This window comes from Ursus arctos, unplaced genomic scaffold (genome assembly GCF_023065955.2).
Source record: "Ursus arctos isolate Adak ecotype North America unplaced genomic scaffold, UrsArc2.0 scaffold_7, whole genome shotgun sequence".
Classification (NCBI taxonomy): Eukaryota; Metazoa; Chordata; class Mammalia; order Carnivora; family Ursidae; genus Ursus; species Ursus arctos.
The window spans coordinates 45,724,229-45,742,072 of NW_026623089.1; the positions used below are offsets into that span (position 1 = coordinate 45,724,229).

Consider the following 17,844-nt stretch of genomic DNA (forward strand, 5'->3'; position numbering starts at 1 on the left):
TGGCAAACCTTGCAGATTTATATATAGAAAGAGAGACTAGATGAATGTACCTAGAAGGATAGACCCAGGAGGTAGCATGGAGTGTCCACACATCTGGATATAGAGAGCTAAGAAAGCAGACAGAATTTTTCCCAGGTGCCTTTGAGAGAAGGTGGGCCTGTTGGGGCTTTGAAGCCAGAACAAGACTATCAGTAGGGGCGGTGTGAATCTCATGGCTGGGGACAAGATGGGAACTTCCGCTGGGGACCGACAGGAAAGCAGGACAGACCCCAACATCAGATAGGGCTACTCCAGTGGATGTTGACCGGGAAGGAACATCTCCTGCCAGCCCCATCCCACACCAGGAGTAGACACCAACCCCCTGATGCTGTAAATCGACCCAATGAAGAAGACGGGATCGTGAACTGACTAATATTAACCTGAAATACCCCAGTTAATTGAGCAGAATGGGACATAAACTAGTTTCGATTACAAAAAATTAACATTTCATTGCTTGCTCAGCTACCTGAAGTTATGAAGACTGTAAATGGCGTCATCCCACCGAGATAGCACGTCCACGCTATCCTGTGGTACACAGAGGGGACACTTAACCTCTGACACACGGAGCCCGTATTTTCTTAAAATACACTGATACAGAGACCCCGGCCCAGACAACAGGAAGAGCATCCCTAGAGCAGGAACATTGCTTGTTTGTTTTCAAGATCCCCGGAATATTGTCATGTGAGTACCATTGGAGACTATCTCAGATCTTCCTGTCCATGCCTGGCATGCAATCCTGCATATAGACAACTCGCTGGCTGGACAGACGTAAGCAGACAATTGAGGCTCTTTCCTGTCATTGCTGGTGTGTTTTCTGTCCTTCTGTTGTGGCCAGATTTCACACACAGCCGTCTCAGGCTCCACCAGAAGTCCGAACTATAGTTCAACGTCACTTCTTTCTAATTTTCCAGAAGTCACAGTAGTGATTCATCCCATGCTCTGATGAACCAGTGAGGAAATGACAACAGCCATTTTGCATGGCCATCCCCTCGTCCTGCCAAAACTGTAGAGCAACTGCCCGGAGAAGGCGGAGTCTTCATGCTGCCCCAGCAGCAGGGTCTTGAGGGACGTGCCGGGAACCCGCAGCTGCAGGCTCAGCTGAAGAGCCTCTAGAAATGCTGAGTGTACGGGCTCCAGGTGTGTAGTCCGATGATCCTCACAGATCTCCCGTTGTTACTCTGTCTTTGGAGACCCCGAAACGGGTCAAATGGCCACAGCCAGGACAGAAATGTACCAAGAATGGGTTCATTGCTAAACACGAACGAAACTCACTGGAAAATCCATCAAAATGGGCGTGTCAGAGTAGAGGATGAAGCCACCTGCCATGCCGGGTCCAGTGAGCTCTCCCACGCTGCCTCTCTCCTCAGGTACGGAGGGAAAGGTAAGGGTCACCTGCACCGAAACACTACAGCCATGTTTAAAAGCCGGAAGTTAAGTAATGAGATAATGGCGTCGGCCTTCCAAGCAAGATGAAGAGGCCCATCAACAGACTCTGCAGGACGAACTGCAAGGGTGACAGAGGCGGATGGAACAGGAAAGCAGGCAGGAGACAGATGGGATCTCTGAGTGTGTGAGAGGACTCAAGGTGGTAAGGAAAGCTGGGACAATGTTGGACTAACCTTGCCCCCCAGGGACAACTTTGGCCCCCTCTACGACTTGGGAGGCCCACCTGGGTAGATTTCACCAAGAATTCCAGACCCTCTGGCATAAAATTAGGCCAGTTCAGCCACTGGACACGCTGCAGAGATTAAAAGGAGGAAGGAGGGTGAGGTCAGGGTATTTATTTATGGCCCTGGTGGCCTACCCACAAGGTCACCTGAGGCCGGCTCTGTCCCTGGACACAGTCCTGACTCTCTCAAAATGGCCAACTGCGCGTGTATCTCCCACCTCATGGCGCAAATGTTTCCTCACCTGTCATTGGGGGTGGGGGACGGAGTGACAGCTGGGAAGCTACTAAGCCACAGGTCACTGCACTTTCCAGTATAGCTCCCCTGCACCCCGACCTTTGCGAATGAAACTTCATCAAATGACCCTGTGTGGGGACTCCCTCCTCTTTCTTCTTAGGGCTCTGACTAATATAGACACCAACAGCCCCCTAGATCTTTTTCTGGCCACTCTCAGGGTCTCTGGACGAAGACAGATGACATACTCACTGGCATTGAGAAATGATTCCATCTGAAGAAGTAACAGAGACAAGCGAAAAAGCCCATGAAATGTGTCTCGAACTTTTTTGAGCCACCATCATACCTTTGAGTACAATTGGCTAAAAAATTAGTGTTCAGGGCTTTTTAAATTGCTGGGAGAAATGGTCCCTCCCTTAAACCAGTAATTGAATTGCTTAATTGAGAACATAAATCTCTATTGTGAATCCTGACAGTTCCTCTTTAAAGGCTCTGTGTGCTACATCTTCCAGCCAGGGCTCCATTGTTTTATAGACGTGTCAGGTAAGTGCTTTTAACGCAAAGTATTCCTCCCCTGGTATGCACTAAGTAATAAAAGTTAAGTTGTTCCTAAAATGATTTTGCGTTTCTGTTTCAGCTATGAGTTAGCGTCTGCTTTTTAAGGTTAAGAATGTGTCTAATGCAGAGTGTCATTAATTAGTTTCCCGATGGCCCATTTGTTCAGGGATTCCATGCCTCTCGAACAAATTGCTAAGCTGTTAATGGAAAACGATATTTTGTTAGGCAGACTTGGGGAGGTGTCAGATTTATTCCTAAAACAGTATGCTAGAGTCAGGCTCTGGGCTTCTAGCTCACAGATGTTTTTTTTGGATTTAGTTATTTATTAGAATACTAATTTTTGTATTTCATTGCAATATTTTGGCCGTTCCGTTTGTTTTATTGGCTTAGAAGTGTGTCTTACTTTTTATAAATCCGTACAAACTGGAAATGAGGGGAGAGGCTTGATTACCCCCAAAGAACTTTCTATAGTTCTGTTCAACAACCAACCACCAGTAGAAATATGAGGCTGTAAAGAATATGCATGCCACATATAATGGGGTGGGTCTCTCGTCTCATCAAATTGCCCAGCAGCTGCCCCGGGGCGGGGGGGGGGGGGGGACCCATCACATCTCGAAGGGCAGTCACTCGGCCAATCAGAAGAAGCCAAATGGAAAAACCCACCAAAACTCCATGAAGACGTGAGAGAATAAACGAGAAATTACCCAGAGACACGAGAGGAGAGGACAAGAAAGGTAGTCGACAATACCCAATATTGATGAAAAGATTCAGGAAGAGAGCCATAAGGAAGGTCTACGCTGAATTTTTGGTCAACACCCATGTTATAGGCACAAACTGCGGTTGCCCCACAGGCTTGCCCAAGTGTCCAAGGCCCTTGGCTGGTGGCTGAGAATCTGGGCAGAATGTGTCCCTTGTGATGAATTTGGTTGTGCAAACGCTTAGTATGATAAAGGAGGGGTGGAGGATAGTATGCTGAAGAGCGCCTATCAGGCCTTCATTCACACACACACCCCCCGACGTTGGGGTCTGAACGACCCCGGTGGGTCATAGTTGAGGCTTTTAGCCTCACACACGCATGCGCAGACTCTTACATACCTTCACGCCTCTTTACCTTTGCGTATGCCCCTTGTCTCCTCTTTGTAGCAGCCTCTTCTGTCCTTCTTCTGCCATTTAAATTCAGATTTACATTGATAACCCCAAAGAATTACTCTTCCCACTAAACTTTGCTGTCTCCTCCTGCCCCCAGGGCAGGCGAGGGGAGAGTAGGGGGGTGTCCATGGAGAGAAGAAGCCCCTTAGCAAATGGGTTAAGGGTCCCCCTGAGACGAGCTCTGCTGGCCTCCCCATTCTACAGAGTCTGGGGGCTCCCGAGGCCTCCCCTCCTTCAGCTTCTCTCGAGGGGGTCCCTTTGATTGCTGGGCCTCGGACGTTGGGTGCCCCGGGGCAAGAAATTTCCCTGCAGAAGAACAGCTGGCACCCATTTCTGAGTCTGCCTCTGGCCCTGCAACCTCACCATCCTCCGCTTTCCACAGCCTCCTAGGGGCGAGCTGGGAGCCGTGAGCTCGTTCTCTGAGATGAGGCTGTGAAAGCACAGAATACTCCTCACGAGAGGGCCTTACGCAGCTGCTGTCAGCCGGTCCAGGGGGAGAAGACATTCAGCTCTTATTAAGTGCTTATCGGAGACCCCGTGCTTTACAGATACCATCTTCCTAAAGCCCACCTGCTAACGGCCGCCAAGAACACACACGTAACCAAAGTGAGGTGTATTAGCTTGTTGCAGGAGGGAGGGCGCAGGCCGGAGGAATCGTGGAACATCTCATAAGGGGGGAGTTAAGCGACATTACTTATTGAGATCGGGAATGGCTTTGGCAGGGACCGGTCAGCATCTGAAAACTAGGGAGTTGTAGAGCACACGAATCGTGCAGGTACACGCCCACGTTCATAGCGGGATTATTCGCAGGCGCCAAAAGGCGGAAGCAGCCCCAACGTCCACGGATGGACGCACGGATAAAGAAAATGTGGTGCACACATACAGGGGATATTCTCGGCCTTAAAAAGAAAGACAATTCTTACACACGCTACAACTTGGGTGAACCTTGAAGAAACATGCTAAGTGACAAAAAGCCAAATACGGAATGATCCCACTTATCTAAGCTACCTGGAGTTATCAAATTAATACAGACAGAACGTTGAGCGCTGTTTTCCAGGGGCCAGAGGGAGGGGAGAAAGGGGAGCTCTTGTTGAGTGGGTACCGAGGGTCAGTTCTGCAAGATGAAGTGTTCCGTGGACGGGTGGTGGTGACAATTGCATTAAAATGGTCACTTTTAGATCTCCTATATTTTACCACGATAAAAACCAGTCCTGCGGAGTTACTGCCAGACCAGCTCGTGTGATGTCCTCTGAGAACGCAGGGGTCTGCACAGACTGTGAGAAGAGCTGGAGCTCAGTTTCTCCTGCCTGCTGTGGCTTAGCTCAGCGTCTGTTTCGAGAGTCAGAGAACAGCTTTGCCAAGATGTGCTCTCTGTTTCAATTCTCAGCTCACCCATCTCACGCTAGCTGGTAGCAGAGCTGCCTCGGATGTCTTCAGTCTCCTTGGCTTGTTTGTTTGTTTGTTTGTTCCTCTTTACGACTGAAAGTAGTGGATTCGAGATTCCAACCCAAAGCAGCCATCGTGCACAGCCTGGGCTTTTCGGCGACAGGGCTCCTGTAAAGGGTAAAGCAGGTCTTTGAAAGCTGCAAAGTCCGTTTGTCCCTCGTCTCTAACAAACACAACAACATCCACCGTTCCACGCAGTGATAAAACACCAGTAAATACGGCTTCGTCGGACCCCCAGGACCACACAGACGGAAGGGCAAACCATAATATGTAACACAGTCAAGTGTAGGAAGCATGATAAATTCTAGAAAACAAATAACTCTATGCGCATATAAAGTATCTATATAACTGTGATAGGACAAGCTCACATTTGGTTAAAATCCTCTGACCAAAAAAAAAAAAAAAAAAAAGAGCCTCCTTTTTGGTTATTTGAGACAGGGTGAGATGTATCCTATTTAAAATGGGAACACTACCGGCAATGTAACACATTCACTTCGGCTTCTCTCAAGTATAAATATGGTGCTGGAGTCTCTCCTAAGTGTAGCTTTAGATCAAGCAGAGCAAGACAGCAGATGATTCCTAACATATGCACATAATTTAAAATCAGGGTCAGCAAGCTTTCTCTGTGAAGGGCCAGATAGTAAATACTTCAGGCTTTTGCAGGCCCTACACAGCCAAAGACTCAGTGTCGACAAATAAGCATGGCTATATTCCAGGAAAACTTTCTTTATGAGTGCTGAGATGTGCATGTAATATAATTTTCACAGGTCATAAAGTATTATTCTTCTTTTTAATTGTTTCCAACCAGTTGAAAATGGAAAAAACACTCTTGGCTCTCGGGCTGTAGAAACACGGGGCAGCAGGGCGAATTTGGCCTGCGGCTAGAGGTGGCCTCGCCCTGCTCTCGAGCCTGGCTTCTCAAGTGGCAGACAGGCCGGTGGCCTCGGCCCAACCCAGGAGCTTGTTAGAAATACAGAAACTCTGGGGCGCCTGGGGGGCTCAGGTGGTTAAGCGGCTGCCTTTGGTTCAGGTCATGATCCCAGGGTCCTGGAATCGAGTCCCACATGGGGCTCCCTGCTCAACGGGGAGCCTGCTTCTCCCTCTCCCTCTACCGTTCCCCCTGCTTGTGCTCTCCCGGTCTCTCTGTCAAATAAATACATGAAATCTTTAAAAAGAGAAGAAGAAGAAGAAGAAGAAGAAGAAGAAGAAGAAGAAGAAGAAGAAGGAGAAAGAAATACAGAACCTCCAGCCCCACCCCGCATTTTCAGAACACCCCCTCTGTGTCTGGTCTGCGGAGTCCAGTTGGAGGAGCACTGGTTCAAGGTCTCCAAAGCCAGACTGGTGAATCCCAGTTCTATCATGCGACTTCCCGAGAACTGACCCTGGGGAAGTTCTAAACTTCCCTGTGCCTCAGTTCCCCATGCACAAGGTGGAGAGGATAGCCTTGTCTCCCTTGGCATGACTGTGAGAATTACACACACACACAGCTTAAACAGCATTTGTCACTACTATTACAAAATCTCACATGATGTGACAGTTGACCCTTGAACAACGTGGATGTGAACCACGCAGGTCCACTTAGGTGTGGATTTTTCCCAATAAATACCATCCTGTACTATGACGTATTTGCTCTTCAGTATGGTTTTCTTACTAACATTTTCTCTTCTCTAGCTTACCTTATTGTGAGAATACAGAATGTAGAACATGTAACATACAAAGTGGGTGTAATTGACTGTTCGTGTTATCAGCACGGCTTCTGTCAACAGTACGCTGTTAGTAGTTAAGTTTTGCGGGGAGTCAAAAGTTATATGTGGATTTTCGAGTGCACTCCCACACGGTTCAATTTCCCAGCCACCACGGGAGACATGCATGGTTTACCCCACTTCACAGAAGAAACCGTGGCCCAGACAATTGGAGACACTTGCCTAGGGTCACAAAACAAAGGTCCTTCTGGCTCCAAATTTAGTCCTGAGGCTAATGAAGGGTTCAAGGGTACAGAAGGGAGCCGCGCTCCCCAGGCGCCCGGGTCTTCACGTCCAGGGCTCCATTCTAACCCCGAAGAGCCGCTTTGCAGCCTGTGCCCCTCTTAGACCCTGGCACCCCAGGTGTCCAGCACTCCGGCTCTGCCACTCAGCACTCTCCCTGACCAGGACCCCAAGTTACCCTTCCATCCAGTGACATTTATCTTCCATTAACTTGCATAGTGTTTTTTACAACTTCTCTTTTTAGTTATAGACTGTAAATTTTCTCTCTGCTGAGTCTTGTAGCTGACTGACTATTTTTCATTATATTTGTAGGGCTCAGGGAAGAAAAAAAAAAGGCAATCCCTTTATTTGAGAATCCTGACATTTATTAGCATAATAAAACTCTCAAAATGAAATCGCAGTTTTTCCAGACAATAATTTCATTTGCAGGACAACTTACAAGGAATTTATTTTAAGGCTAGGTAAAACCTAAAATATATGAGAAATGCAGAAAGTGCAGGCCCCAAATAAAATGAAATCAATGTGTTAGGCATAGAAAACTCAGCTGTTGTCTCTCACATATTAACTAGGGGTGACAGGAACAACAGCTTGGGGGCTCAGGTTCTCAGCCCAGCTTGCTCGGCTCTCCAAGCGGCTCCTAGTGTAAGAACTTTCTTCCAACACCTTGAAAATCATCACACCATATTCCCCTGCCACATCACCGCTAAGCCCGAAATAATTGTTGCCGTTTCTGGAGTTGGTATCAGCATTGCCTCCCATTTAGACTGAGGTTTCGTATTGCTCATTTAACTGACCCACCAAAAGGAATAGAAAGAAAGAAAGAAAAAGAAACTAGTGGCAGCCACACAGAAAATCCTCTTCTCAGGAAGACTGAGCCTTCACGGGTTGAACGCCTTGAACAAAGTCACAGAGTCTGTAAGCAGCACAGCCAAAGCTGAAATTCGGTTCCTCTGAGGCTCCTAGAATAGAAGAAGTCTGATAGAAGAAAATCTAACCATAATCGGTTATGGTTTGAAAGCACTTTAGCGTTCAAGAAGCAGGTTTCCCCTCTTCTCTGCGGCTTACGCATTCGGGGGCGCTGGGAGAGAGCGGACAGAGGCCAGGTTGCGAGGCTGGTACTACCGAGCACATTTGTATGATGGGTCCTTACCCTGGCTTCCCTCAAAGGCAGAGCCTGCTGCAAATGCCGATATGCTGCCATTTAATGCAGGGGTGCCAGCCCGGGGAGCAGGAAGGGGAGGAAGAGAAGGAGGAGGGACAGACGAGAGGGGGCGGGCCTCAAGATGATGAGATGCTCCGTCCCACAGGACTGTCTTCTCAGAGATCACAGGAAGAACCGCCTGTCCACACAGCCCCCCAGCAGGAGGAGGGGGAAGAAGCAATCTGCCAGCTGCTGTCTCCCATTGATCCAAGGTTCCCCGCGTGCAGAGTTAACTGCCCTCTCTCGATGGTTGGGGGATATCTTTGGCGTCTGCGGCAATAGGAGATGGGGGTCCAAGGCACCCCATGGGGCAAAGTGGCATGGGCTCATCTCACACGAAGCGGATGGACCCGTAAGGAAGAACAGAGTCCATGCAGAATGACTTGCAGTGGTGGTGACCAAGGTGAAGAAAGGGGCCAAGGATGTGAAGAGGTGGGGAGACAGGAGGTGAAGGAGAGGAAGGGATGTGGGATGTAAGAGATGTGGGACATGACTATCAAGTAAGGTACACCCGTCCACTGGCCAGGCCCAGAGCCATCCCTCCTTTCGCTCCCACCAAATACGGAGCTGCCAACATTAATATACTAGGAAGTCCAGGGTGGGGAGTTGAACCCAAGTCGGCTTGATTCCACTATGATATTCCCACCATAACACACTGTCTCTGCATATGTCCGTAAACGTGAGAACCTGAGTACGCACCAAGATGCGATCCCCAAGAGCTGCTGACGAGTCACTGGAAGAATCTTAGTGATATGAAAACTATACTCAGATTAGACTTCAAGGGTCCACATTTGGGTAACCTGCACCAAGAAGGCCAAATCCTAGGGAGCCAAGGCTTTCTTGGATTTTTAATTCATCCCATGTTTTGGGCACATCTGTGGGAATACAGGAAACCACTGGCTCAGTATTGCAAAACCAGGGTCAAGATATGCTTCCGGGACCAAGGAGGGGTGGCAGGAGAGGAAGCAAATAAGGAAGGCAGGGCAGTATCAGTCGCCTAATCTGGAAGCTGGGTCTTAGAAGCCCTAAGTAATTATTCCAATGATAAAATCAATGAGGGCAATGAAGTACATCATTAAAGACACGGCATCTATATTTTCCATACAAATCCTTTGCAATATTTCTTCTATACTCTCCAGGACTTTACAGACAGAACAGGTAGGAAATAACTTAATAGAAAACATTGCTAATTAGTGTTGGAAGACTTCCAGAAGAACTGCATTCATTCAACAAACATTTATTGAATGTCTACCATAGGTTTATATTCAGAGTTAGGCACTGGAATTATTTTGGATTATTAAAAACATGACCCATGTGCTCTAGGAGCTCAGCTTAGGGTGGCCATGGCAAATAGGCTTCATTCTCTGAAGTCATAACTAAACTCTTCATGAAAGAGTTGCATCAGCTATTAGCAATTTCTGTCCTGGGCATCAGGATGGGGACCAATAGCATATACGCCATATATTTCATATCCCTTGAGACATACTAATCTACTTAATCCTCTGGATAGTGGTGGATCTTCCAGAAGGCCATAAGGGTTTGAGCTGGGAAGTTCTTCAGTTGAGGTCAAAAAATGGATGCCCCAAGAAGTCCAACGGATAAGGGGGAAAAAATCATTCAAACAACAGATGGTAGTCTGGTGGGCTCTCCCTCTGTCCACAGGGTTCCTGCAGCAGCTCTCCCCCTGAAACAGTGATAATTTCCTCCTAAAAGGAAAAACAAAGAGGAAGAATTACTTATAACCAAGCCAGGGAAATAAACATCCACCAGAGAGAGGCCAGTTCAAGATAGAAAGTCTATGAATATGTATCTGCCTCCTCCTCACTCAAATTTATAGAAATGACAGAAAAAAACTGCTTTTAAAAAAGAAATAAAGCCATATTGGGAAAATGGAAATAAATCCAATATGGGAAAATGAGAAGGAAGGCCATCAACAAAGCTAAATGTTAAAGAACACTTGAAAACCCAAAGACCTACAGGATGAGATTGTCAGAGGAGTGAAGGTGAGGCAGGGGCTGGAACAAGTATCAGAGGGACAGGCTGGGGAGCCCCAGGGGGCAAAGGTCTTTGCCTCGGGCAGACGGGAAGTGAGGAGAGGCACCGCCCTTCCTTGGGGGCCAAAGAGTCCACAAAAGCCCAAACATTCCCATGCCCAAAAGATGAGCTACTCCCTGTCAACTCCAATGCTTACAGCATGGAGAGTATGGACTTGGGAAACAGGGACTGTATCCATTGATGGATAAACAGGAAATTCAAAGTTCAGACACCACCTCGTAGCTCAAAACATATACATACTTAAGGGAGATCATCCCCATAAAAGAAAGACGCCAAACTCAACCATAGAACTGACCCCCAAGAAAATATCAAGTTTCTAAAACAAACTGAAAGAGGTTTAAAGGGATGGGTATTCATCTCCTCAGCAGAATGAGAAGATAAATCATGCGTGAAATAAGAATGGGTTATTATTTATGGGGCACCTGGGGGGCGCAGCCCATTAAGCATCAGAATCTTGGTTTCAGCTCAGGTTATGATCTCAGGGTCATGAGGTGGAGTCCTGCATCGGGCTCCACGCTCAGCTCAGAGTCTGCCTGGGATTCTCTCTCCCTCTCCCTCGGCCCCTCCCGCTCGTGCTCACTCTCTCTCTCTCTCTCCCTCAAAACAAATAAATAAATCTTAAAAAAAAAAAAAAGACTGGGCTATTATTTTTTTTTAATTAAAAAACCTGTAAATGAAAAGAGTGCCCATTTAAATAAAAATAAAAATTTCAATCGAAGACCGGAGAAGCAGAATAGACATCACTAAAGTTCAACTGAGTTCCTGGAAGAATTGACGCGTCAGTAAGAAAGGAGACATCTAAGTAGAAAATGGACAAAAGATAGGAACGGATAATCCACAGAAGAAACCCAAAGTGGCCATTAAATATATGAAAAGACCCTCTGTGTCAGTAGTAATTGGAGAAATGCAAGCTGAACAACAGTGAGACAGAGCATCTGCCCATCTGATGGGAAAAAATTAAAATGACTGATAATCCCCAGGGTTGGCAGCAGTGTGGGGAAACAGCCTCATCGAGTCTTGGCAGAAGCATGAATTGGCGCCACATTTGTGGAGGGCAATCTGGCAGATCTTTTCAAATTAAAATGTGCATCATCCTCTATCCGGCAATTCCAGTACGACGGATCCATCCTACAGAAATACTTGCAGCTGTGCCCAAAGGGACATAGACAAGCACATCCCTGCGGCCCCGTTGGTGATCATGGAAACCTGGAAGCTATGGAAGTGGCCATCCTGGAAAAGCACGGGGCGCGTGCGAGGATGTGGCCGGTGCACGTAGTCAATAGAAGCATTTCAGGAACAGCCAACATCCTGGTAACTTACAAACGTCAGCTGTACTCTTTCAGCCCTTTACACAGGGTATCTCAATGCAACCGCCCAGGGACCCTAAGGAGGTGAGTGCTGTTCTGAAACCCATCTTACTGAGGAGAAAACTAAAGCACAAAAATTTCAGTAGTTGCCCAAAGTCACACACAGGAATGCAGTTGGGATTTAAAACTTAGCAGCCCGCTTCCGGCAACCAGGCTTTGAAAAAATACACTGTATGATACATTGATCCTGCAAAAAAATTGCTGAGCTATTTGTAAAGAACTGCCTCTGTTTAATCTCACCCCACTATCCTTATTTTTTAGAATTCCCATGGCTAAACTGGTATATTTCAGTTTTTTCTGGAAAAGCTTATCTTTTTGTTTTTTTGAAATATCCATCCTATTGGTATATTTGTTGGGTGGAGAATTGTGTTAAATTTATAGTTTAATTAGAAAAAAAAAGAATTGTCTGGTTTATGTCGCAAATAGCAAAACTATGTATTTCCTTATGTACATAAATTTCTTTTTTTTTTTAAGATTTTATTTATTTATTTGACAGAGAGAGACAGCCAGCGAGAGAGGGAACACAAGCAGGGGGAGAGGGAGAGGAAGAAGCAGGCTCCCAGCGGAGAAGCCTGATGTGGGGCTCGGTCCCAGAACGCCAGGATCACGCCCTGAGCCAAAGGCAGACGCTTAACAACTGTGCCACCCAGGCGCCCCTATGTACATAAATTTCTGTGTTAATGCCTGGGAAATACTTGGATAGGTACATGGCAAACTAACCCTTCAAGGTGGAGGATGGGAAATGGAGATTTGAAATGGACAAGGCTTTCACCTTGTACTTGATTATTCTTAGAATGTAATCATAAATTAATTGTGTAATTAAAATTTTAATGTATACATGCTGGCCACCAGATCACAAGGGCATAGGTGAACTTCCTCTTTAGTGTAAGAAACTACATTGGAAGTCTCCAACCCTAGATTTGGAAGAGAATAAAGACCTTCAAAAACATCTGTTCTAACCTTCTGATGCAGGAACCATAGCATAGCATCTCTGAGAGATGGACCTTTTCTCCGTGCTTGAACATTTCTAGGGACAAGAAGCTCATCACTGCTCAAAACAGCTTATGCAGGGAGGAAAACCAGACAGCATGGTACAGAGGAAAAGGCACAATCTTTTTTTTTTTTTTTAAAGATTTTATTTATTTATGTGACAGAGAGACAGCCAGCGAGAGAGGGAACACAGCAGGGGGAGTGGGAGAGGAAGAAGCAGGCTCATAGCGGAAGAGCCTGATGTGGGACTCGATCCCGGATCGCCAGGATCACGCCCCGAGCCGAAGGCAGACGCTTTAACGACTGCGCTACCCAGGCGCCCCGAAAAGGCACAATCTTTAGAGGCAGATGGTCTGAGGATTAACTCCTGGACCTCGTGGTGCCAGCCATGAAAACTTAAGGAAGCTACTCAAGCTCCCCGGCTTTGGTTTCCTGATCTGCGAAATGGGGCTAGCCTGCCTCCCTCACAGAGCTCTCAGGAAGAGGAAGCAAGAACATGGATGGATGGTACTAGGCATGATGTCTGACACAGAGAAGGTGCCAATATCCACACATGCCCTCCCTTTCTCTTTCCTAGAGTTGTTAGAAAGCTCTTTCCAACGTGGGTAGAAAACTGCCCTAAACCTGGTTAGTCCAGTTTTCCAGGAGTCCTGTCCACCCAGTGTCTAGGTATTTGTAAACAGATAATTTTCTATGTGTTTTACTTACAAGGTCAAGTCAAGAGCTGTCCCTAGAGCCCTGAAGACATCCCATTAAGAAAAAGTAAAACCAATCCAAGAGTCCCTATGACAGCAAAAACCCAATGAGACGGTCCAGGAAGTCTTCGAAATTTTCTACAGCTGCAAAGCTCAGGTAAATGGGCAGCGACCACGACTCTGTCTCTCGGAATCCCTCTCCCACCCTTGTGGTTCACGGAGTTCCACCTTTGGCTTTCTCCCAGTTACTACTGTGCTGACAGCCACATTAACACAAAAGTTGCTTCTGTCTACATATATCATTTGGAAGGCAACATCTTTCCTCATGAGAGGCCTACAGTAGGGAGACAAATAACAAAGAGAGTTCTGGAAAACAAGAATTTCCACACCACTTCACAGTTACAGGGTGCTGTTTTAGACATTACCTCATTTAATGGTCATGGGATCTGAACTATTATTTACATCCATTTGCCTGGTTAGGATGGTAAAGTTCAGTAAGGCTAAGGAACCCACCCGAGGTCACACACGTACCACATACGTACGCATCCTTGTAGTTGAAACAAGAGACATGGTAGCTCTACTAGAAAAGCTTCTCAAGCCACAGGGTTGACGGCTAGGCTTCAGCTAACTCTAAAAGCTGTGGGAGGCCTGGCTAGAATGCCCTCAAGCAGGCCATCCTGGGGATGAGTTGCAGGTGAGCTGTGGGCTTGGACAGAAGGTGGGTCAACTGGTCCCTGAGTGTTGACAGTAGGGAGCACTCAGATACTTGAGGTGAGGAGAGGCTTAGGGACCAGGGTTGGAGGTGCCTGCATGAGTCAAACGGTAAGTCAGAGAGAAGAACAGCAGGCCCCAGAGCCTGTCTAGACAATCTCTGCTCTCTTCCACCCTGATGTCCCATATCCCTGTGATCCTACGGACCTTCTGGGGCTGCCTGCTCCCTCTCCACCCCATTTCTTAGAACATCTGCAGCCTGGTGCTCCTTCACCTCAAGTCTCTATCAGTCCTATTTCCTGACCAGCACCCCTGTGAAGGATACCTTGTGGAAATCAATGAGATCGGTGAGCGTTGCATGGCGATTGGGGTCCACTCCCAGGAAGCTGTAAAAATCCCCAGAGGCATCCACAAGAAAGTGCTTGAACCCTTTCTGCAGGCGATAGGAGAGGGTGTAACCCCAGATTTTGTCACTGACCCGGACCAAAAATGCTCCCTCTGTCATGTTCTCAAGGAGATCTTCTGCATCTTCTCGGCTAATAATTCCTGGTTTAAAAAAGAAAAAAAAAAAAAGTCAGTAGGTTCAGCAAACCTTTCCCCTGCCACTCTCCCCGACTCATCCCTGCCCCACACCCTCCTTCCATGGTGTCCCGAAAGAGGGGGCCTCGGGAGCTGTCCAGCACTTGCCTCATTCCACCAAGGACCCATCTTGGCCCAGAGCGCCAGCTGTGAGCCTGGGGAAGAGTTTCTACTAGGACCTGAGTTTAGCACACTTTCCTCCAAATTAAGCCACACTAATTTGGATTAATTGGGTAAGCAAAGAATTAGCAATGAGCCAGAATTAGAACATCTATCGATTACAAATACAAGTCAACAAGCACGGCCCTGTGGAGAGCCTTAAGAGTCTTGCTTTAATGACAACAGCAGAGTGACTTACGATTATACTCCAGTTATCTTGCCAGTACCCATGAACAAGCACCTGAAAACAGTAGGTCCTCTCAAGAAGTAAAACGACTTCCTCCGTCCACTTGTGGGCATTGGGAAACAAGCTTAAAGGACAAAACTTTCTCGGGTTCCGCAGTCCTTCACAAGCATGTGGTTTCACCACAGTATGGGAGTCAGGTCTGGCCCTGGAGTTGATTATTTGTCAGTGACGATCCCCGAAAAGGCTTTTAGGGAGCTGCTGTCATCTGGATAGAGCACAGGAAGCCGTGTGTGTGGGGACCAGCCTCACAGGGCAGGGCAGCGGGAAGAGGGCAGGAGCCAGAAAGCCTAGACGACCTACTCCACCTGCCCTCATCTGGTCTACGTGACGCTCAGCCAAGCCCTCAACTTCTCCAGCGTCCTCTGACATTCAAGTGATCGTCTTCCTCCATCCACTTCAAGGGCACATCACGACTTTCAAGTCAGACAAAGAATTTGAAAGCATTTCATAAACTAAGAAACACTGTGGAAATGTGGGTTGCTGTTATCATCATATTTGGGGGGAGAGGAGAAACACATGGTCCTCTTCTCACACCCACTTGTTTACCCTCTGCTTACATTCAGAGGGATCATTTACTGACAGTCACATAGCGAAGGGGTAGAAGGTAGCTGGGCTGTTGGTCCTTGTGACCCTGAGAGGCACTGCACACCGTGACTTCCCCCCCCACCCCCAGCTGTACCCTGGTGCCACGCTCAAGCTTTCCTGTAGGTGCTCCCTGCTCCCCCCAAACCCCTGCCATTGCTCTCCTATTTACAGGGGGTGTGCCGGGACTTTCTTTGTGCCCAAAGCAGAAGATATAGAGGCCACCACACTGTCACATGTCCCCCTTTTAAAAACAGCCAACGCAATTGGGGGTCACCTCTGTCCTCCTTGCCCAGAACTTATCAAGAGGCAGTCAAGCGAGCCACCCTCTCCCCAGCCAGGCTGTATAAGTAGGAAACCAGGGAGAAGGGAGGGGGCAGGAAGCAGGGAGCCCTTGAATCATGCACAGTTCCCATGCAGGCAGAAGGACGCACCCTGGGGCTGCTCCGGGAGGATGTTAGTGCCTTCAGCCAGGGAAGCAGTGACAGCCATAAGAGGACCAAAATGGCCACCTGGAATCTGGTCTCAGCACCGTCCCTCACCCACATCCCTGCCCCAGAAGACCTAGACCCTACATGGGGCTGGGGTGGGGAGAAAAGTAAGAGGAGACAGAGTAGAGTCAAGGGCCGGGAGGAAAAAGGACCAGGAAATGTGGCCCCCACCTCCACTCCACCCACCTCGAGCTAAAGCCCAGACCAGACTGGAAACTGGGGCGCAGCGAATTGTTGCATTGGGCAGGAGAAGGAACAGTCCCACTTGAATAGGTCTCGACTTTTAATATCTGAAAGCGACCAGTAACACCAAAAGGACAATGTCATGTGTCTGCCATCGAAAACTTTGAATAACCTCCCTGGACTCTAGCAGAGCCCAGGCTCGGGAACGACAGACACTGGGCTCTGGGACCCCACGCACCCACCGCTCTAGGCTCATTCGCTCACTCACCTCATGCACCGTTGCTGGCTGCTTACCACAAGCCCTCCTTGTGCAGAAGCTGCATGCCCGTCCCCAGCCCCCTTTGTCCCAGCTGACCCTGAATCCTCCTCTTCTCTCCTGGGAAGCCCAGGCTGCTGGTCACCTACACTCTACCTTGTGCAAGTGAGAAACAGATGGCCCTCTGAGTGGTGGGATTCGAAAATGTTGCCTCTGTGGGCCCAAACGGCCGAGCTCACATTTCTGCATTTCAATCCCTCCTCCCCATAACCAGCCCCCTTGGCGGGGTCCCTTTATTCAGTGTGCAACCTGCTCCACCCTGCCAGGAAATCATCGCTGTCCCAGGAGGCTACACGGGATACCCACCTATGAGCTTTCATACACCCGCTCAGATGCTGCAGCGTGTTGTAAACAGCTGTGAAGGGCTCGAGGACAAAACGTGGCAACCATGGGAGCACGCTGCTCAGGCCTCCCTCAAGAGAGTCTCTGCTGCAAGGAACAGTGTCCGGAGCTGACAGTCCCCAGCTGCTGCTCAGATCCACCGCTGAAGCGTGCTCTCCCCCCGCTGCTTCTGGCACAGGAGGTACAGGACCCAGTGCCCTCGACTCAGAGCACAGAGGGTTCTATGACTGAGCATGAGGCTAGGGAAGCCGCCATTCCTACCCAGGGTGGGAGGCCTCTAGTGAGCAGTCACTGCCCTGGGGCTTCCCATCAGCCGAAGCGAGACTGTCCCTGAGCTGTGCTCCAGTAGCAGGTTCTTCTTCCCAATGACCCTTCCTTCCCGCCCTCCCTTCACAGGTGTCAGACCTGCACCACGTCCAAAGACTCTCCCCACCTTCACCTGCTCCCTCTCCCCTCTATCCTTCATGGGCATTTCTTCCAGGAAATCCTTGCACTTCTGCTTTCCAGAAGAAGGACTGACACTGAAAGCTGACCTTTGTGCCCCAAGCACCTGGAACATCGGGGGGCTTGTTTGGAGCAGTAATTGAGAGCAGGGACTAAAGTCAGAGCTCAGGCGGGGCCCCTGGGTGACTCAGTTGGTTAAGCGTCTGCCTTCGGCTCAGGTCATGATCCCAGGATCCTGGGATCCAGCCCCATGTCGGGCTCCCTGCTCAGTGGGGCATCTGCTTCTCCCTCTTCCTCTGCCCCTCCCCTCTGCTCGTGCTGTCTCTCACTTGTGCTCTCTCTCTAATAAATAAATAAAATCTTCCAAAAAAATAAAAATAAAATCACAGCTCAGGGAGTTGTTC

The 17,844-nt window shown here is 48.4% G+C and overlaps 1 protein-coding gene across 3 annotated transcripts in view; it reads right to left on the minus strand.

Annotated features, from left to right (window-relative positions):
- Positions 1–9,541: 9,541 nt before the first annotated feature.
- The window catches only part of SH2D4B (SH2 domain containing 4B), an 82,809-nt gene continuing 74,506 nt past the window's right edge, over positions 9,542–17,844 (minus strand). For 2 of the 3 annotated variants that reach the window (XM_057308512.1, XM_044386239.3), the window contains exons 7-8: positions 14,423–14,643; positions 9,542–9,985 (exon numbers count right to left, since the gene is read on the minus strand). In XM_057308512.1, coding sequence (XP_057164495.1) covers positions 9,893–9,985; positions 14,423–14,643 — 314 coding nt within the window. In that variant the 3' untranslated portion in view covers positions 9,542–9,892. The remainder of the gene's footprint in view (positions 9,986–14,422; positions 14,644–17,844) is intronic. The other variant, XM_026504573.4, reaches the window with a different exon arrangement.